Raw genomic sequence first — 22938 nt, forward strand, 5'->3', positions numbered from 1 at the left:
ATCTTCCAATTTCCTGCCTGAGAGCCTCATAATTCCCTTTACTCCAAGTAAGCGCCTTTCTAGTCTGTCTGTTCCTATCTCTCTCCAGTGCTATCATAAAGGAGATAGAATTATGATCACTATCACCAAAATGCTCACCCACTGAGAGATCTGACACCTGACCAGGTTCATTTCCCAATACCAAATCAAGCACAGCCTCTCCTCTTGTAGGCCTATCTGCATATTGTGTCAAGAATCCTTCCTGAACACACTTAACAAGCTCCACCCTATCCAAACCCCTCACTGTCTGGAGATGCCAATCGATGTTTGGGAAATTAAAATCTCCCATCACAACAACTCTGTTATTATCACACCTTTCTAGGATCTGCTTCCCTATCTGCTCCTCAATATCCCTGTTACTATTGGGCGGCCTATAAAAAACACCCAGTAAAGTTATTGACCCTTTCCTGTTCCTAACCTCCACCCACAGAGACTCCGTAGACAGTCCCTCCACAATGTCCACCTTTTCTGCAGCCGTGACACTACCTCTGATCAACAGTGCCACTCTCCCACCTCTTTTGCCTCCCTCCCTGTCCTTTCTGAAACATCTAAAACCCGGCACTTGAAGCAACCATTGCAGTCCCTGAGCCATCCAAGTCTCTGTAATGGCCACCACATCGTAGCTCCAGGTATTTATCCAAGCTCTAAGCTCATCCGCCTTGTTCATTATACTCCTTGCATTAAAATAACTGATTTTTAACTGATTCTATTCCATCATTTATACTGCAAAACATTGCCCGTGAAATGATTTTATAAATATTAATTGTGATTTCAAGTACAGCACTTGCATGAAAAGAATCCATGATCAAATAAGTGTTCATCAGTCTGTACTTGCCTTGATAATATTTTCTTTGTCTTATAGCATATGGAATTACTTCATCAATCTGAAAATTATGAGACTCTTCCAAGTAAACTTTTGTTGACTGTGTTCAAGTCACTCGTTGTTTCTCAGCCTGGAAAAGGGACACGGTTTACCTCCAATGACAGTGCCAATGACACCCAACTGAAGAACTTTAAGAAATTTAGAAAGGTAAATATTTATCCTGCATGCTATATTTTTGTACTGTAGATGGTAAATAGGTTTTGGAATTACAGATTCCTAAACAATTAATGATTATTCTGTACACTTACAAAGTTTTGTGTGCCACAATATGAAATGGGACAAATCTTACTGGAAAAGTAGCAGCATGTTTAATAATACACTATTATTAATGTGCAAATGTCCAGAATTAAAACAATTTACATTGTGAGATCTCATTTCTTTCAGTGATAAAGGCTTTTGTAGGGATTTTAAAACTTTTTTTAATATAAAAAAGCTATACTTTTCCTTTTTTTTAAAAAATTCCCACCTTTTGTTCCTTCTGTTTCTCTTATTGTACCCTCTCTTTCATTGTTGCTTTTGTTTCTTTTGCCATCATTAATTCTTGTTGTTTTTAAAAAAAATAAACGTTTGGTCCCACCATTCTTAGAAGTCCCAATTGTTTCTTTGCTTGCTTTTCCAACTGTAGTTAATGGGGCATGTTTTGCATGTGAGTTTAATTGTAGCTGGTATGCTTGTAACCTATTCAAACTGCAGGAGAATCTTGCTTAGCCATCAGTGACAAAAAGTGCTTTCATTCAATATTGTTTAATTGATTATTTTTAACCTTTGTAATTTTGTTTGAACAATCAAGTATTAGTTGGTTAAAAATGCTGTTTTGGTATTATTTTGTTAACACCATCGTTCATTGTGGTAGGTTTTGTATCCTGGGGCAAAGACACTTCCTAAAATTATTGGGGGCACAGATCTGAAGGCTTATCAAACCAAAAAGAACTCAGAAATGGAAGAGTGGTTAAGACAAGAAGTGGAGGTATGATGTTGATTCGATATCAAAACGTGGGTTTTCTACTTCTGTAATTACAAGCCTACAGTTCTATTTTTGGTTTTAAGTGCATGAAAGATTAGAGCTCTTGTACCATAGAAATAAGAAAAACCCTGCCTGGAGATTTTAAGTTGTTGTACTGAATATTTATTTAATTTCATAAAACTCCAAAGTAACATTCAAAATATCTTTCATTCAGGAACAGAGCCAGAAAGCTAAGGAGGAGAATCTTGCTGATGACTTGTTCAGGTAGGGAGGAACATTTTTTGAAGCTCAGACTTGATTGAAAGGAAATGGTAAAAATATTTGCATCATTGCTGGAATTTATCCATGAAGTTTGAACTACTATTTGCTAAATTAAAAAGAAAATTGAACTACTTTGGCCCCAATGTAAAAGCAAATTACTGATGTTGGAATTCTGAAATAAGTCAGAAAATGCTGGAAGTCAGGCAGTGTCTGTGGAGAAAGAAACAGAGGTAACGTTTTGGGTTTCTGACCCTTATCAGAACTAAAGGAACGGAGGGGTGGAAAGAACAAAGGAGATGTCTGTGATTGGTTGGGCACCAAAAAGTCTGAATGACTCAAGTTGTGGTGCTGGCTGAGGTAGGGTGGTGAAGGCTTGTTAATTACAGCTGATCCATCAGCAGGAAATGTAAATAGAAGGACATAAATGAGAACAGAGGAGAGAGGGGAAAGTGCTGGAACTATGAGATACAAAACACTAAATATCTGAAATAAAAGAGAGTTGAGGAAACATCCAGCTGGTCACACAGCATATGTGGAAAGAGAAAAAGAGAATGTTCAGGTTGAAGATCCTTTGTTAGAACTGGAAGAGTGAGAAAACAAAGTAGTATTAAGTTGCAGAAAAGGTGGGTGTGTGATGAACAGGATAAAAGCTTACCTCTGAAAGGGTTGCTGTGGGAATAAAAAAGTTAATGAAGTTATCTGGTTGATAGGTGAATGAGAAAAGTTAGAATACAAAGGGTAAAAGCTATGTTATATGGAGTAGTAGGAATTGCCCAGCAGGTCAGGCCATGCTAGTGGAGAGAGAAAGACTGAGCCAATATTACAGCAGAACTTACTAGTTCGGAAACAAAATAAAGCAATGTAGCTTAAATTGTTGCATTCAATATTGAGTCTGTAAGGTTGCAATGTGCCCAGACAGAAGATAAGGTGCTGTTTCTTAAGTTTATGCTGGACCTTGTTAGAACAGTGCAAGAGGCATACATAGACAGATAGGCCAGAGTGGAAATCGGATGAAGAATTAAAGTGACAGACACCTGCAAGCTCAGATTTGCTCCTGCAGACTGAGTGTAGGCACTGTGCAAAGCATTATGAACACCGAATGTAGTACAGTAGATTCAGAAAAGAGCAAGTGAATTGTTGTTTCACTTGATTATTTGGATCCCTGACTAGGGGGTCAGGAAGAGGTGAAAAAAGACAAGTGTTGCATCTCCTGTGGTTACGTGGGAAAGTGTATCCAGTCGTGAATGAATAACATGAAACATTTTGCTATTATTATTAGTAGTAGCTTGAAAAATGCTTTAAAGGTTTATGGGAGAATTTGTGTTAAGTCTGATTTCTATAAGTCAACCCAGGGAGCCCCTGTATTTAAATGTGAAAATTGACTTGAAATCAATTTTGATAACTTCATATTCTCTTAATTTTTTTTATAAAACTGTTTCCTTGCTAGCTTTAATATATCATAGAAATTTCTAACCCTTCATAGTCCCATTTTGTCAATCTTGATTTTATTCCATCCCTTTTTGTAAATGTTCTAGATTGCTGAATTTCTATTCTTCCATACATTTGTCTAAAAATTTCCTTGTTGTTTGTGATACTGTCCACTTTGTTAAATCCCACTATAACCAGATCATACTTGTTACATGCTTTTCATATTTGTATATCCTGGCTAAGAACATTAGACCCACCTCACTACCAGCTCCCCCCCCCTCCCACTCCCCCACTGAAACCTGCACCCTTTACCTTTTGTCCTTTGAATTGCATTGAATAACTCCTTATGTTTCTTAATCTCTCTGTTCTGGAAAATATTTGAGGAAGCCAGCCTAACCTATAGCCAGATCTTGGCAGTGCATTTCTTCATAACTTACTAGCTGAATTAGTTTTTCTTTTTCACTTATTCATTTTTCTGACCTGGGAGTCACAGAGAGGGCTACAATTTATACCCCATCCCTAATAATTGCCCTTGAGATGATGGTGATGAGTCACCTTTTTGAATCACTACAGTACTTTTGGGTAGGGAGTTCCAAGATTTAGACCCACTAATAAAGGGGGACTGATACATTTTGCAAGTCAGGATAGTATGAAGGGGAACCTGAAGGTAATGGTGTTCCCATACACCTACTGCCCTTCACCTTCTTGGCAGTAAAGGATGCAGGTGTGGGAGGTGCTGTCAGAGTAGCTTGGCAAGTAACTGTGGTCCATTTTGTAATTGATGCACACTGTTGCCTTTGTGCACCAGTAGCGCACAAAATGAATGTTAAGGGTGGTGGGTGAAGTACCAGTCAAGTGGGGTACTTTGTCCTGCTTGATGCTGCGCTCCTTAAAGATACAGTCCTGGAGTGTATTTTCATCAGAATCTTAATTTGTGCTTTGTAGATGATGGAAAGGCTTTGGTTTTGTCAGGAACTATGTCACTTGCCATGGGATACCCAAATCCCTGCCGTTTTTAACATAGACTTTGTGGTTGGTCCAGTTGAGTTTCTGTTCAATGGTGAGTCCCAAGATGTTAATGATGGAAGACTTGGTGATGGTAATGCATTGAATGTCAAGGATGGGTGGTTAAACATTCTTTTGATGGAGATTACCTTAGTGTTGCATTTTCAAATTTAAATGTTATTTCCCACCCATTTGCCCAAGCCTAAATGTTGTTTAGGTCCTGCTGCAGGCAGGTATAGAATGCTTCATTTGCTGAATTGCAAATAGAATTGAACATCCTTACTTCTGACATTATTAATGGAAGGAAGGTCATTGGTGAACCAGCTAAAGGTGGTTGGACCTAGACCAGTGGACCTAGGACACTGGCCTGAGAAACTCCTGCAATATTGCCCTGAGGCAAGGATGACTGACTTCCTACAAGCATCTTCATTTGTGTGAGGATTGACTTTAACCATTGAATTGCTTTTCCCTTGATGTCCACTGACTTCAGTTTTAGCAGGACTCCTTAATGCAAACTTGCTCAAATGCTGCCTTAATGCTGAAGGAGTCACTCTCAGCTCACCTTTGGAAATTTGCTCCTAGGTGCATGTTAGGACCAAAAATAGTGATGACGCTTTGGTGAACAGGTGATTAGTGAATAAGTGCCTCTTGATCATACTGTTAACAACACTTTGTTGATGATTGAAAGTTGACTAATGGATTTCTTTTTCCAAATTGCTCAGGTAGCCTGGCAACTGTTCTGGAACAGCTTGGCTAGAGGCATAGCTGATTCTGAAGCACAGGGCATTAGTATTACAGCTGGGATATTGCCTGGTCCCATGTCTTTTGCTGTATCCGGTGCTCTCAGTCATTTCTTAATATCACTTGGACTGAATCAATTAACTGGTAACTCTGACTGTGGGATTTCTGGATAAAGCTGAGATGGCTTCAGGCTGAACATGTGTGCTGGGCCCCAGTATTGCTGAGATTGAGAATATTCTTGGAACTGCCTCTTTCAGTTGGCTGTTTAGTTGACCACTAGTGTGCTAGGACTGCAGAGCTTCAATATGATATGTAAGTTGTGAGATTGTTTAGGTCCAATAATTGCAAGCTGTTTTTCCTGTTCATCACGGCAGCTGCGTTCTTCAGGACATAGCCACTTCGGTTAGTGGTGGTACTACCAAGCTATTCTTGGTGATGGACACTGAAGTTCCACCCCCAGAGTACATCTGATATCCTTGTTACTTTCAGTTGTTCTTCTAGGTGTTGTTTAACATTGAGGAAGGATGGTTGTGAAGGATGATTTGATGATTATGGGTTCAACCATGTCAGTCTGTTATATTTTGGGATAGTTCTCTCAACTGAAGCATTGGTTCTCAAATGGTTTTGATGAGGCGTTTACAAGGTCGACTGGGCTGTAAGTGTCTTTGCTGTGTCCCAGTTTGGTGCTGAGGTCATTGTCAAATGGTTTGTCCAATTTTATTAATTCTCTTTTTGTATGTGGTGAGAACTGTAGAACTAATTGGCTCACAAGACCATTAAAAGGGGTATTTAAGAGTCAATCATATTGACTGCATCTGGAGTCACATATGGACACCTGTTGACCCAAATAAATTTATATCATAATGCAAAATACTAGGGAGACTGGAAACCTGAAAAAACCTGCCTGGAAACTGTGCAGGCATGGTAGTCTAGCAGTTAGCGTAACGCTTTTACAGCACCAGCGACCTGAGTTCGATTCCGGCCACTGTCTGTAACGAGCTTGTACGTTCTCTCCGTGTCTGCGTGGGTTTCCTCCAGGTGGTCCAGTTTCCTCCCACGTTCCAAAGACATATGGGTTAGGAAGTTGTGGACATTCTATGTTGGCGCTGGAAGCGTGGTGACACTTGCGGGCTGCCCCCAGAACACTCTACGCAAAAAGATGGATTTCACTGTGTGTTTTGATTTAAATGTGACTAATAAAATTATCTTTATCTTATAAAACCAAAAACTGGAAATAGCCAGAAATTCAGGCTGCATCTGTAGATAAAGGAGGTCAGGTCGATCTCCTTAATCTTTATTTTACCTATTGACAACTGGTACAACCCTATTAATTCTTTTATGACTGGGCGTAATATATCTGATTCCCCATTCAGATAGAAATTGGGGACTGCAAGTGCCTCTGCTTTTCAGGAATTTCCTATTAGTTAATGGACCATTTAGTTCTGACTGCTGGGTGCCATGAAGCAGCCAACATTGAATTTGATTCAAGTACTTCAACTGTGATGGTGACTATATATGATTCAAATGTGGTGTGCCTGCCAGTTTAAACATACAACATTATAGCACAGGAACAGGCCCTTCAGCCTACAATGTTTGTGCCGACCATGATGCCAAATGAAACTAATCCCATCTGTCTGAACATATCTGTATCTCTCCATTCCCTTCATGTTCATGTATCTGTCTAAATGCCTCTGAAGTGCCACTATGGTGTCTGCTTCTGCCACCATCCCTGGCAGTGCATTCCAGGCACCCACCACTCCCAGTGTAAAAACAAAACTTATTCCACACATCTCCATTAAACTTTCCTCCTCTCACCTTAAAGCTATGCCCTTTAGTATTTGACATTTCTACCCTGGGAAAGGGATTCTGACCATTTACCCTGTCTCTGCCTCTCATAATTTTATAAACTTCTATCAGGTTTCCCCTCAGCCTCTGACACCTGAGAGAAAACAATCCAGGTGTATCCAACCTTTCCTTATACCTAATACTCTAATCCAGACAGCATCCTGATGAACCTCCTCTGCACCCTCTATTAAAACCTCCACATTATTCCTGTAATAGGATGACCAGAATTGAACATAATACTCCAAAAGTGGCCTAAACAAAGTTTTATACAGCTGCAACATGACTTCCCAACTCTGATACTCAGTGCCTCCATCGATGAAGGCATGCATGCCATATGCCCTCTTTATGACCCTATCTACTTATGTTGCCACTTTCAAGTAGCTATTGACTTGGGATATTGACTTGATTACTCTGTACATCAATGCTCTCAAGGGCCCTTTTCACTTGATCTCCCAAAGTGCAACACCTCACACTTGCCCGGATTAAACTCCATCTGCCATTTCTCCACCCATATGTGCAACTGATGTATATCCTCTGTATCCTTTGGCAGTCTTTACACAACTACCCTAACGTTAGTGTCATCCGCAAAACTGACTAAGTTCTTAAGAGACCCAAAGGTTTTAGTTTAATTACATTTGAAGATTTAACTTTTTAATCAGTAAATCATAAACCGGCACGGTAGTGTAGCGGTTAGCACGATGCTATTACAGCGCCAGCGATCGGAGTTCGATTTCCGTCGCTGTCTGTAAGGAGTATGTACGTTCTCCCGTGTCTGCGTGGGTTTCCTCCGGGTGCTCCGGTTTCCTCCCACATTGCAAAGACGTACGGGTAGGTTAATTTGGGTTTAAAATGGGCGGCACGGACTCATTGGGCCGGAAGGGCCTGTTACCACACTGTAAATAAAATTAAATAAATCCTGTGTTTTGCAATGGTTGTAACTATTAGTCCATTTCCAGATTTCATTTCATTCTGCAATACCCTAGGATATAATAGACTGTAAATCTTGCATTTGGCAACTCTGGGCCATTTCTGGAGTATTTTCAGGAATGTTTCAAGTTTCCCACTATATTGTTTTTTTAAGAAAGTACTGTAGTAATCATGTTAGAACTGAGGAACACAGAACTGTCCACTGCTATACTTTCCAATGTATTTGCAGCTCTGCCCAGAAGTATTGACATAGATTGCACAAATGCAGGTATTCTTTGCACATTGTAGGGCAATTGGCAATGTTGCTTAGAAACTATGTTTGTCTGTAAATACATATGTAGCTAAATGATGTAATTCACATCAGATATGGGAATATTTTCCTGTCTAAGCAAAAAATTGGTTGATGAGCAAGATAGAATTATAACGATAAAAGCTATTTGCCAAATTGTGGAACTCAAGCTGTTCATGCATAAATACAATCATTACATAATACTAACTAAGAAAAACAACAGATTTTGTTTTTGGGACTATTCAAACATCTTTAGGATCAAATTGAATTTGCTCCACAGATACATTTTTCTCCCAGAAGAATGAGAGAGATGAATTCTTGGGATTTTCCATTATTGGAATGTAATTCAAGTGCATATGAGGTTCTTCATTAATCTTAACTACTCTAAGTAGACAGAAACTTAGTCAATAAAAACTAAAGCAAATTATTTGAACCAGTATACTTTTGGAATTAGCCTTTAGGCTCATTCATTGACTGACCATGCAGCAAAATGATGGTGTTTCAAAAATTATTCTGTTTTAGAACAATATTTCCACTGCAGAACATGTCGAACAGTCTGTTGTTTCATACATATGTATTTATTTTATTGATCTCTTATTGAAACTACGATAGTTTGAGGTATATTGTTTTTCCTTTCTGTGCTTGGACAAACTTTTTCAAATTTACATATGGGGTAACTTTTGTCTCGCCTCTGGAATTCAGCTTATTTTGTCCATACTTAACCCAAAGCTATAATAATTTCTGCAACCAACAGGTCCTGGAGAAAACCAAACTGAGCATCAGTCAGGAGACACAAGGGACTGCAGATGCTAGAATCTGGAGCAACAAACAATCTGCTGGAAGAACTCAATGGGTCAGGCAGCATCTGTGGAAGGAAAGGAATTGTCGATGTTTTGGGTCAAAGCATTCTGATGCAGGGTTTCAACCTGAAACGTCAACAATTCCTTTCCTCCCACAGATACTGCTTGTCCTGCTGAGTTCTTCCAGCAGATTGTTTGTTGCTGAGCATCAGTCAGTTGGTTATTGGTGAGTTAGCACAATTTGATTGCGCAATGATGACACATTCCATCACTTTACTGATAACTGAGAAGAGACTGATATGGTAGTCATCACTGCTGTTTTCTTTTAAGCAGGCTCTGAGGAGCAAGGATGACTTGCTTCCAGTTTAGCTGATGAAGCCAATGTGAGACCTGGAGACTGCCACATGTTTGGGAAGTGGTGCACACCTTCCTCCATTTACATTTGGCATCAGTATGCTTCTGATGATTGGACTCAAGGTTCTCAATGCTTTCCCGAATGCTGCACATCCATTTCATTGGTCCATTTTAAGCAGTAACCCTTAAATCTAGATTCTCCCACTAGAGGAAACAGTCTCTTCACATCCATCTCATCAAGATTTCCACCAAGATACCTCTCACTCCTAAACTTCAGGGGATACAAGCTTAATCTTTCCAATCTTTTCTTATAAAAAAACCCTGCCCATTCCTGCTGTTAAAATCATAAAGACTCTGAACTGCTTAAAATACATGAAAATACATGAATACATAAAATACTTCAATAAGGATGCCAATACTGTACACAGTACTCCAGACACTCTCATCAGTGCCCTGAAGAATAACACCTCTACTTTTTTATTCAATTTCTTTAGCAATAAAAAATAATGTTGTTAGCTTTTGTAATTACTTGCTTTGTCTGCGCACAAGTCTTTTGCATATTATGCTCCAGGATATCCAGATTCCTCTGCATTTTCAGAGCTCTGCAATTTCTCACCATTTAAATAATATGCTTCTCTCATACTTTTCCTACAAAAATGGATAATTTGCATTTCCCACATTATGCTTCATTTGCTAGATCTTAAGGAATTTTGGAAATTTAAAATCAATGCATCAACACTATCCACTTTTTAAATCATAGGATGAAGTCCATAAGGACCCAGATATTTGTTAGCCTGTACCTCCAACAATTTGCCCAGTGGCATTCCCTGTTGATAGTAATTTTCTTGAGTTCCTCTCTCCCTTCCAATTCCTAATTTACAGTAGTCTAATTGGTTTACTATTGTCACATGTACTGAGATACAGTGAAAAACTTTGTTTTGCATGCAGTCCATACGGATCATTTCAAAACATACATACATTGAGGTAGTACAAAGGGAAGAGCAATAACAGAATGCAGAATATCATGTTACAGTTACAGAGAAAGTGCAGTGCTGATAGACAATGAAGTACAAGGGCCATGATAAGGTAGACTGTGAGTTCAAGAGTTCATCTTTATTGTACAAGAGGTCAGTTCAAGGGCCTTATAACAGTGGTTTGGAAGCTGTCCTTGAGCCTGGTGCTGCATGTTTTCAACCTTTTGTATCTTCTGTCTGATGGAAGGGGGAGAAGAGAGAATGTCCAGGGTGGGAGATGTCTTTGATTATGCTGGCTGCTGCTTTCCCGAGGCAGTTGGAAGTGTAAACAGAATCCATAGAGGGGAGGCTGGTTTTCGTGATAGACTAAGCTGTGCCCACATTTCTCTGCAATTTCTTGCGATCTTGGGCAGTGTAGTTGCAGGGCAGAGAGTGTGAAATATTGGGGTGAAAGATATAATGCTATGAGTATCACAATGTGAGACTGTTGCTTCACTAGTCGCAGGGATAGTTCTATCAATATAAATGCCAATTCGCCAGATATTTGTGATGAGACTTTTGGAAGTCCCAGACTGGGGAGTCTTTGCATATCTAACTCCAATGCCTTGGCCAGTGCTGAATGGCTTGACAAGTTTTATTTTCATTGTCGTAATGTGGTTGATGTTGATACAACTGAATGGCTTGCTGGCCAATTTAATGGACACTTAAGAGTCAAAAAGTTGCAGTTGGTCTCAAGCCACAGGAATAATGCAACAGATTCCCTTTCCTTCCTTTTCATTAGTGACAGTCTAGTAATTTCAGTGTCACTATTGCTGAGATTAGTTTACTGCAAATAATTAACAGAACTTAAATTCCCCAGTTGCCGTGGTAGGACTTGAATTGTATCTGTTTAGGCCTCTAAATTACTAATCCTGCAACAAATCACATGTTTCTTTGGTTCCATTCTGTCACCACCACGACATCTCATCCAATAGCTTCTCCAGTGATCAACGTATTCTTCTTTGGTATGCATGTACCTTTTTCTCCATTAACTTGAGTCATTAACTTGCTTCAGTGCATTTATTAACGTGTCTCAGTGACTGGAAGTGAGTGCAGCTCTCAAGTTGTGATCGGAACAAAGCTTAGGTATAATTTCCTCTTATACAGCTGGCTTAGCTGTCCATTAATTGGAAATGTTGGGCTGCAACTACTAGATCAGCTTATTTATTTTTGTAATTATTTATTTGATATGCATGCTGTATTTTCTTCAATTTTCAGTATTTTGCAAATTGTTATCACTCAAATTTGATGACTATTAAACCTTTTTTTTGCATACCCTATCTCATTGTGAACATTTTTTGCTGCCTTTTCCAGGTCTACTAGTTTGGTATGATATCGAATGCTCATTTCCTATATTTCACAAAGTTCATTGAGTGTTTACGTTTCCTTCTACAGCATTAAGTTACATTGGTACCCCAGTTAGTGTTACCCAGAAAGTGTGATTCATTATAGTGTTCTTGGACCTCCTGACCAAACTCTGATGGCTACATACTCCCAAGACATCAAAAGGACCTTTGCTTAGTTGAACTGCTATGCCAAGATCCTTATGCAAATCCCTGTGCTGCATGCTGTTGTGCTGAGACTCTAGATACCTGAGTCTGGCAAAAATCTCCGCCCTTGGTGACACCCCCAATAATGGCCCGCGCTCACCGTACTACAAAGGTGCTCCACTTAATCCCACACCTTAATGCTGAGTGGCCACACTACTTGCCACAGCCCACCCATCACCAGCTGTCACAGGCAGCTTCTCCATAGCAAACTGTGGTGCGATTGATTGCTGCATTTGTGCTAGGTTCTTAGCACAGCAGTGCTGTCTGTAACATTTTCTCGATATGAAATCACAGTTATCCTTTTTGCTGTACATTTCATTGTTGCACTTGTTCCTGGGGTCACATCCTGACTTCTAAGTAAGACACCACTATGACAGCCTGTTGTGGACCTTTGTGCATCCAAAAGCCTTTGGATAATCTACCTATGTTCAGTCACCATGACAAAGAGTTGAGCTAGGTACACAAGCAACATCTTCTGATTCCAAATCTATGTTGATTGCTATTTCATATTCTTATTCATACAGTCTTTTTCTACTCATGAGAATCAATATTATTGTCATTACTTTAAACTAAATGGGTTAATAACTGGTTTATTCCTCCACAAATGCTGCCTGATTCATTGACTATTTCCAGTAAATAAAGTCAGTAAATAATGGAAACACTCTGCAAGTCAGGCAGCATCTATAGAAAGAGAAACAGTTAATACTTCAGGCTAGGCACCCTTCATCGGAAGGAGACAAGTGAGAAAACAAATTGGTTTTAAGTTTCAGAGAAGGTGAGGAAGGCATGGATAGGATAATGGGAACATCTCTGAAAGGGTGGACCCCAGGATTGCCCAGGTGGCCCAAATGTCTGTGGAGCTGTTTAATAGATTAATGAGATAGTTAAGTGATGGAGAAGTCATACAAAGGGACATGTTAAAGCTGTGAAATGGAGGTCAGAGTTATTGCTGAAACCTGAAGCCAAAAGAAAAGTGCTGACAGTGGTATTAGTATTAGTTTCGGTTTACTATTGTCACTTATACCGAAGTACAGCGAAAAACTTGTCTTGCATACCATTCGTACAGATCAATTCATTACTCATTGCATTGAGGTAGTACACAGTAAAAACAATAACAGAAATACAGAGTAAAGTGTCGCAGCTACAGGGAAGTGCGTTGCAGGTGGACAATAAGGTGCAAGGTCATAACAAGGTAGATTGTGAGGTCAAGAGTTCATCTCATTCATATAAGGAAACTATTCAATAGTCTTATAACAGTGGGATAGAAGCTGTCCTTGAGCCTGGTGGTATGTGCCCTCAGGCTCCTATATCTTCTGCCTGATGGGAGAGGGGAGAAGAGAGGATGACCCGGGTGGATGGGGTCTTTGATTACGCTGGCTGCTTCACTAAGACAGTGATAGGGAGAGACAGAGTCATGGAGAGAGGGCTGGTTTCGTTGATGTGCTGGCCTGTGTCCACAACCCTCTGCAGTTTCTTGCGGTCCCGGGCAGAGCAGTTGCCATTACCAAGCCGTGATGCATCCAGATAGGATGCTTTCTGTGGTGCATCGATAAAAGTCGGTGTCAAAGGGAACATGCCAAATTTCTTTAGTTCCCTGAGGAAGTGCCTGTGTTTGTGGAGATAAAAAAACTGAGTCAGTGTACAAATGGGTAACTTTACAGCAGAACTGGCCAGTTCTGATATAAACAGGAAAAGCAAATTGTTTGAAACTGTTGAAGTTGATATTGGTATCGGTTTATTATTGTCACTTATACTGAGGTACAGTGAAAAACTTGTCTTGCATACTGTTAATACAGATCAATTCATTACACAGTGCATTGAGGTAGTATAGGGTAAAAACAATAACAGAATACAGAGTAAAGTGTCGCAGCTTCAGGGAAGTGCATTGCAGGTAGACAATAAGGTGCAAGGTCATAACAAGGTAGATTGTGAGGTCAAGAGTTCATCTCATTCATATAAGGGAACCATTCAATAGCCTTATAGCAGTGGAATAGAAGCTGTCCTTGAGCCTAGTGGTATGTGCCCTCAGGCTCCTATATCTTCTGTCTGATGGGAGAGGGGAGAAAGGAGAATGACCTGGTGGATGGGATCTTTGATTATGCTGGCTGCTTCACCAAGGCAGCAAGATGTTGGTTTCCGTGATGGAAACCATGGAGGGGAAGCTGGTTTCTGTGATGTGCTGGGCTGTGTCCACGACTCTCTGCAATTTCTTGTGGTCCCGGCCAGAGCAGTTGCCATACCAAGCTGTGATGCATCCAGACAGGATGCTTTCTATGGTGCGTCGTTAAAAGTTGATGAGTGTCAAAGGGGATATGCCAAATTTCTTTAACCTCCTGAGGAATTAGAGGTGCTGATGAGCTTTCTTGGCTGAAATCAGGATTGAACTGGGGACCTTTTGCCTGTGAGGCAAACGTGATAACCATACACTGCGGAAACCAAGCCCGAAGTACCTGGATGGAAGACGAGGCACTTTTCCTCGAGCTTATGTTAGACTTTGTTGGAATAGTGTGGAAGCCACTGACAGTTCAGAGTAGGATGGAGAATTAAAGTTGCAAGCAAAAGGAAGCTTAGGATTTTTCTAGTGGGCTGGTAAGAGGTGTTCTGCAAAACAGAGACCCAATGTGTGTTTGGTTTCTCCAGTGTCGAGAACACATAGTGAGTCCTGGATTAGAAGAAGGGCAAGTGAAATACTGCTTCACCTGGAAGGAGTGTTTGGTCCCAGGATGGTGCAAAGGGGCAAGGTAAAGAGAAGTATCACATCTCCTGCAGGTCTTAGAAGAAAATACCATGAAAATCTGAGTAGATGGTGGTGAAGCAAGAGCAGACAGGGAGTTGCAAAGGTGTGGAATTGGGAAGGTGTATCTGCTGGTGAAATCTTGTTGAAGATGGTGTAAATTAGGGAGGATGATCTGTTGAATGCAAAGGCCAGTGGGGTGGAAGATGTGTGCCAATGGACTCTATACCTGCTCTGCCTGGGATGAGAAGTGGGGATAGCAGAGGAAATAGATGAGATGTGGTCGAGGGCTCTGTCAGCTATGCTAGAGGGGAAGCCAAGGCTTAGGAGAAAAGAAAACATCTTGCATTGTGGAAAGTCTCATCACCAGAGCTGACACAAAGCAGGCAGAGAAAGTGGGCACATAGAAAGTAATCCTTGCAGGATGCAGCGTGGGTAGTAGTATAGTCGAGATAGCTGTTGGAATCTGTGAGCTTGTAATGGATGTTGATCATCAACTTATTTACTTGAGATGCAGATGGAGAGATTCAGAAAGGTAAAGGAGGAGTCAGAGATGGACCAGGTGAAAGTGAGAGCAGGATAGAATTTGGCAGCATTAGTAATGAAATTTTCAAGTTGACTATGAATGCAGGAAGAGCACCAATAAAGTCATCAGTGTACCAGGAAAAATGGAGCTTGAGTTGGACTGAATCAAGGAATATTCCACTTACTCCACAAAGGGACAGATGCAGGTTGAATGGATATAGCTTGGTCCCAGGTGAGCTCCCAACACCATACCTTTGCTTCAATCCATTCTGTATGCAAGAATAACTGAGAGTTTCCAGTACCCTGTTAGTTTAATTCTTTATCCTACTCCCACTCTGACCCACCTCTCTGTGGCCTCTTGCACTCATTCACAACAAAGTCCATCACAAGACCAGGGAACAGCACCTCATCTTCCATGTAGGCATATCGCAGCCTTCAGAGCTCCATATTGAATTCAAGAATTTCGGATTCCCTGCAGCGGAACTGGCAGGTGTGCTGGTTGATAGGTTAATTAGCCACTGTAAATTTTGCTCACTGTGCAGATGAGTGTCAGAATTGGGGGTTGGGGGGGGTGAGGGTTGTGGGAGGTCGTTAATGGGAATATATGGAGAATAAAATGGATCAGGGTACAATTAGTGTCTGTGCTGTGATGCTGAGATTTCTTCCCACGCATCAGCCTTCATCTTCTCAAACGATCTATGCAAGCACCCCACTGCCCCTACCATCTGCCCAACATCTCCCCCTTGCCCAGTCCTCCCTCCAGTTCCATCTTTTCCCCAAATACCCTCACCCCTGGGTTTTAATCATCTCTTCCAATTACCTGTGGCAGGTCACATGCTTTCTCTGAATCTACCCTCCTTTCCCTCTCCAGCCCATCATAGATCTCGCTGACCATTCCCATCCTAGTCCTGGTTCTCTTATACTCTTACTGACCTCCATGCGTAAACCCCCAATTCCAGTGATCATCGAGATATGTATTAATATACTTATAGTTGCTTCTTTAAATGAGACTTTTTAAAGTTATGTTCCTGACATTTTACATCCAGTGTCTTTGAGTTCAAAAATTAAATGGAACTTGGTTACTTTGTAGTTTGCTGATGTTCAAGGGCACTCTGTTTTCTATTTTCTTCATTCTGTCAAGGCCAGTAGTGAATAATGGGTGAAGATAAGACCTCTCCTTCAAGGTTTTCCTGATGCATGGGACTGTGAAGATATTGTGTGTTACATGCCAAATTCTGGCTAATAAACATTTGTGTTTTCCAAGTTTATAATTAGTTTATTGCAGCTTCCCATTAAACTAATTTTCTGTTATCATATACCTTCTTACCTATTCATGGAAGAAATTTGTAAGCCAGAACATTTTGCCACTTAACATTGCAGGAGCAAAGTCTTCACCAGAAATTCCTTGCTTTGGTCCTGATATCATTCTTTGCATGGAGAAAGACTGCATTCTCCAATATACGATCTACAACTTTTTATAAATGTAATTTATTCAACCATTTTATCCAGTATTGGACAATTACAAAAATTGACATTTAGTTGTATGTTTTCTGTTTCAATCCAAAATCACATGTATTGGTTTTAACTGGACACAGCAATGCATCAGTGAATTCTGTTAAACATTCTCGGTTCAGATCTCACTAATGGATATTAGATTTGACAGCTGTGATTTGCAGTTTTCTCCCTTTTCTTGTGCTGCTTGGCAACATATGTTTTCTCACCCTCCTGAAGCTTCTTTGAACAATAAAGCCAGTTTTCAAGTCTGCTTTCAAAGTAAACTCAAAGCTTTTATATTTAGAACAGTCACTGCTATCATTTCACTATTGCAGTAGTGCTAATGTTTTGTTTAACCTCAATGAGGTATGTTGGATACAAAAGATGTAGCATACTTAAGATATGCTCATTTAAATTCAAGTCCAGTTTGTTGGTGTGTAGCCAATGTGGACTATCCTTTGAATGTAGAATCATATACAGGAACAATATTAGTTTACTAAACACGATAAAGATTTACCCCTTTGTTGTTTAAATCTAAATTGTTACAGTTAATTCCAGTTTAGTTAGGGGCAAGTATAAAAACTCCATTTAAATTGATGGGTCATGTACCCTATCAGTGAAAATGTTAAACAGAAATGCATACAGTCTGCTAGTAACGTCCAGTGATGAGTTTTCTGTGTTGTATACTTATCTTGCAAGGAGTTAACTTAGTTGAAGGGAAGATACCTCATTTTTAAGAAATTCTAGTACTGAAGCAAGTCAATACAACATGTCTGTATTTTAATATGACTGCATGTGTAAATTGATAAACAAAGCTTAGTCTTGGCAGTGTGATTATATCAAATAATAATTGCTTGAAACCAGAAATTTAGTAGAAATGTTCTTGTTAAGACTGATTAAAGGTCAAATTGTTTATGGACTATTCGTACTTGGGTGTATGTTTATCTGTATGTGTGTAGCTTCTGCACATTCAGGGTGGCAGGAGGACATTTTTCATTTGTTGCTTTGGGCATTGCCTGCTCAGTTAAGGGAAGAATTAGGTGTATTATTTGCCTTGATGTCCCATAGTATACATCCCAATATAGTGTTTTGAATGTTTTGTTCTCTACGTAATTTGCCCATGGACTCTCTGCCTGAGCTTGACCAGTTAGTATCTATTCTCAAGCCTTGCATAAATCAAGACTACTTTGCTGCCCAAAAGATTTTTGACATTAAGCACAATAATCATGTATTCTTGTTATAAAGTTCTAAGTTTGATTGACATCAGATTGCAAAGAGTAAGTGTGTTTACGGTCTTTTCCTTTGCCAACTAAACCAAGTGTGCAAATTAATTATATAGGGGATATTTAGTGTTTAAGAAAAATGTATTCTGCCTTCATTTCCAGAGATAGAAGAGAGTTTCGGTAATGCTATTCTTTTTCTTTAACTATCAACTATCTGTCCATTGGTTATGCATTATCTGTATCTGAAACAAATTTGAGGCCTGAAATTAGAAAATTGAAGCCCATTTAACTAAAACAAATTTAACAGTGTCGTTTGACAGTTGAAAATGCTCACGAGAGAGTTTAAATTAATTAGATATCCCATTTAAGTGAATTGTGCTACCAACCACCATCACCTTCTATCTTTTACGCCTGATCTGCTACTACTGGCCATGCCCTTTGAATAGAATAATACAGTTGACTGCATAGTTGTGATTAAATTGAAACAGTAGGTCTCAGCCTGAAGTAAGCGTAAAATAAATGACAAATGAAATTGGGGGGAAAAAAATGAATAGCCCAAGTAACATGACGACTTATTGTAGGAACTTACCCAAGAAATAAAGCTGATCTTTTTCTCTCTTCTTTTGCTCAGTGGTTTCTCTCAGGTGTTAAAGAGGTCTGTAAACAAATGAAATGAATGTTGGAGAGATGCAGGCAAGATTAAATATGAAAGCATTTAGTAAAAAATGAAGGATATAATGAGGAGCAAGGATATGGGTAAAATAAGCAAAGTAAGTCAGTGAAGATAATAGAGTTTTATTAAAGTGATGAATGGGAAGAACAAAAAGAAAGTCAAAGCTAAAGACACGAAGTCCAAATTTGTGAAGCAAGAAAATAAATGAATTAATAGCACTGAGAGAAATAAATAGATTTGAGATCTAATAGCCAGTTCAGATATTTGGTTACAGATCAAGTTTGGGAATTAAGTACTTTCGGTTAAATTTGAGAAGACAAAATGGCAAAGGGGGTGGGAGATCAGAAAGATGTGGGTATGAATAGAAAATGCAGAATCGGTTGGAGTGGAACTAAAATACAATAAGAGACAGGAGACCTGGGTGGAAGCAGTTTATTGGCCTCTTAAAAATAGATGCAATCTTGGGGAAGGAAAATGTACGGAAAAGAGCTGCATGTACCATAGGCCAATAAAGTAATCTTTGGGACTTTGTTGTATGTACAGAAGATCGTGGAATGCATTAAGGGATAATTTTCTGGTAGTGTAATAAGAAACCAAGTATAGGACAGTCTCCTAAGATCTGATATTTTGTATTAAGAAAGATTAATTAATAACCTAGTGAAGTTTATTGAGGAATCACCAAGAGAATGTGGTAAGACAGGTTTAATTATAGTAAAAGTGCCACTGATGGAGTGTGATCATTGATTTTGTAATCAATCTGGAAGTGATTTAGTTAAGCGCAAAATTAGGGTCTTAATCTGAACAAAGCAAACTATGGATGTATGAAGAAGTGAGTTGTTGAAAGTAGATTGAGAAGTTAGTTTAAAAGATTTGAAGGAAGTTTTGTAATGGTTAAACGTTCCCTTGAGGAATTGAAAATTCTAACGGAAAAGTATTCCATCAATGGTTAACAAGAGAAATTAAAGATAGTTTTGGATTAAGGGAAGGTGCTTTTAATGGTGTCAAAAGTAATTCTGAGAATGGGAAGAATTTCAGAATTTGAAAGTCGAACAAGAAATCAAGTTAAAATAAAATCAGGAAGCTTAGTGAGGCATAAATTCAGATTCTAAACACTTCTATTGGTAGGCAGCAAAAATAATGCTGATCCTTTATTGACAAATGCAGGAGAAATTATAAATGGAAATAAGGAACTAGCATTTCTATTAAATAAATGTTTGTATATCATTGCAGCAGATGCCATAAAAGGTTCTGGAAATAATAATAAACATGAACTCCAGATTGAAAGAGAAACTTAAAGCATTTAGTAAAGATGTAGAACCAGAGAAATTAGCAGCAATAAAAGCCAACATATCCCATGGAACTGATCACCTCTGTTCTAGCATTTTAAAGGAGATGACTACAAACATATTGAGTGCATTGTTTTAATTTTTCAGAATTGCCTAAAATTTAGAATGGACATTGCTAATCTGTTAATAGGAATTTGGTAACAATGCATTTAAATCACAATATAATTGCGCAGAGTTAACTAATTTGAGATTATCAGGTTATTGCATGTAGTTTTTTTTCATGCATTCATTGAGGTTCTTACTCTCATGTATAAGGGGGTTATAAAACAATGGATGGAAAATTGTCTAACAGACTGAAAACCAAGAGTAGGTATGAACAACTTCATGTTCACATTGCCATTATGTAATTAGTGGGTGCTTGATCATCAACTATTTAAAAATTTATATTGATGATGTAGACAAGGGGAGGAAGGATATTGTATCCAAGTTTCCTAATGAATCAAAGCTGGGTGGAAAACTAAGCCATGATAAAGCTGCAAAGGGATATACTTTTTAAGTGAATGTCAGGATTATGACAGAGGTCAAGAAATGTGAAACTGTTCACGTTATCTAAAATAGAAAAGTACAGTATTTAGGGAGCCGTCTAAAAAGGAAATTAGGAAGGCAAAGAGTTAGGAGAAATCACTGGCAGAGGGGATTAAAGTAAATCTGAAGATGTACTATATCAAGAGCAAAAGAATAACCAAGGAAAAGGTGGAGCCCATTAGGAACAACTGGGGAAATTTATGTGTGGAGCCAGAAGGTATAAGTGAGGTCCTAATTGAATACTTTTCATTGGTATCCACAAACAGACTTTCTTGTTGTAGGAATCAGTGATATGGGGTAGGTGAGAGTCTAGTGCAGGTCTCCATAAATAAGGAGGAGGTACTTGATGCCTTGGCAGGCTTAAAGGTGGATAAATCCCCAGGACTGGATGGGATTTATGCCAGGCTGCTCCAGGAGGCAAGAGAAGAGATTTCTGGGGCTCTGGCTGATATTTTTAAATCTTTACTGGACACAAGTTAAGGTACCAGTTGACTGGAGAACAGCAAATGTGCCCCCCCCCCCCCCCCCCCCTTTTTCATGAAAGGCAACAGGGAAAAACTTGGTAACTATAGACCTGTGAACCTAATATGAGTGGTAGGAAAGATACTGGAGAAAATTCTAAGGAAGAGGATTAATGATCAGTTGGAAAGGCAAGGACTAATCAGAGAGAAGCAACATGGTTCTGTCAAGGACAGATCCTATCTGACCAGTTTGAAGAGTTAACAAAGAATATTGATGAAGAAAGGACGGTAGATATGATTTACATAGACTAGTAAGGCCTTTTACAAGGCCTCACGTGGAATTCAGGGCAAGTCGGCAAACTGGATCCAAAATTAGCTTGACAATAGGAGACAAAGCATGGTGGTATAGGGTTGCTTTTCTAATAATGCCTCCTTTGTATCTTTTTGTTCACCATTACAAAGAGTTTTTCTGATCACTAAATGAACAGCCAAAGGAGTCATGCTTTAACTTCCAGAATTCTGTTTCTTTTGAATCTTTCCCTCTTTCCTTCTCACCAAATAGGTGGAAACAGCACAAGATTGGTCCACAAATGTGGAACAATAGTGCTTCAAAATTATCTCACACAGATAATTCTTGGTTGGCATTGTCCAGTTAGACCGAAGGGCCTGTTTCTGTGTTCTATGACTCAGTGTGAATGTATTGCACTAAAGCACTAACTGGTGTAATGTAATGGTGTCTGGTGCAAGGTTTTCATATTTGATTCTACTTTTAAATTGACCTGTATTCTATTTTTACACAATTAACTATTTTAATTGATTTACAGATATGACCCAAAATCTGTCAAAAGAAGATGATGCAGTTGGGGAAAACCATCACTGGCAGCAATAATCAAACCCTCTCGAGCTTCAGAGTACAATCATATATAGCTGAAAATGCTACCGAGAAGTCATAAAGATTTCCTTTTGGAATGTTTACAGCTATTTCTATTCATGTTTAGCTGTGTTCTAATTTTAAAAGTCAATCTTTCATATTTTTTTGTACTACTGTAGACCACATCGTTGGGCTACATCAAGTTCTGTGAGGAAACGGGGAAGATGGTAGAAAGCTGCGAAGTAAAATTGACTAACGATTGTATGCATGTGGGTACTGTTATTATGAAACATGAATGTAATAAATAGCTGATTCAGAAAAACAATGTTAAAATTGTTCAAAATAAGCAAACATTCAATTTTCTTTACATCATTAAAGTTCACAAATATATGCAACAAAATAGTATTTTACTACAAATGTTATACAAAAGTCAGATTTGAAAATAAAGAATTACATGAGTTTTAGTGGCATGTATACTTTGAGACCAAAATGCCGTGGTAGCCTAAGTTGTCTATATGAAAGAAATCTGAGCTGTTTCACATGAACCTGAGTTTATCTTTGATCCAAAATTGCCTTTGTACAATTATTATGTTTATATTAAAATACATCTTACCATCCAAATTGAAGATTCTGTAGTAGAAAATACTACTTAGATTTGTCAAGCAACTTATCATGTTGAGATATGTTTAAATCAATGTGCTTGTAACCTTTGGAATGGTATGGCCATTTTGCATTATTAGAGTAAACTTTCATGTGCAATTGTAACAAAAATATAAATCATTTATGTGAATGAGTGGTCCTTCATGCTGTTTATTTACCAATTTTTTTTACATAATTGTTTCACATGTTACAGTAAGACAGGAAAAAATACACCAAGCTTCAAAGGTTATAACAGTTACCAAGTAGGAACCAACATCGGCATCCAGGGTTTAAGAGGGTTGTAATTTGAAAATAGCCAACCAGCAACAGCAAATACCAAAAGAGGAG

General features: G+C 38.9%; 1 protein-coding gene across 1 annotated transcript in view; it reads left to right on the forward strand.

The window, feature by feature from the left end:
* nbn (nibrin) overlaps positions 1-22738 on the forward strand; it is a 52589-nt gene extending 29851 nt beyond the window's left edge. The window contains exons 12-15 of the mRNA XM_052023874.1: positions 902-1069; positions 1776-1889; positions 2101-2150; positions 21905-22738. Of these exons, the coding sequence (XP_051879834.1) occupies positions 902-1069; positions 1776-1889; positions 2101-2150; positions 21905-21935 (363 nt within the window). The 3' untranslated portion in view covers positions 21936-22738. The remainder of the gene's footprint in view (positions 1-901; positions 1070-1775; positions 1890-2100; positions 2151-21904) is intronic.
* Positions 22739-22938: the final 200 nt, after the last annotated feature.

This window comes from Pristis pectinata, chromosome 9 (genome assembly GCF_009764475.1).
Source record: "Pristis pectinata isolate sPriPec2 chromosome 9, sPriPec2.1.pri, whole genome shotgun sequence".
In the NCBI taxonomy this organism is placed as follows: Eukaryota; Metazoa; Chordata; class Chondrichthyes; order Rhinopristiformes; family Pristidae; genus Pristis; species Pristis pectinata.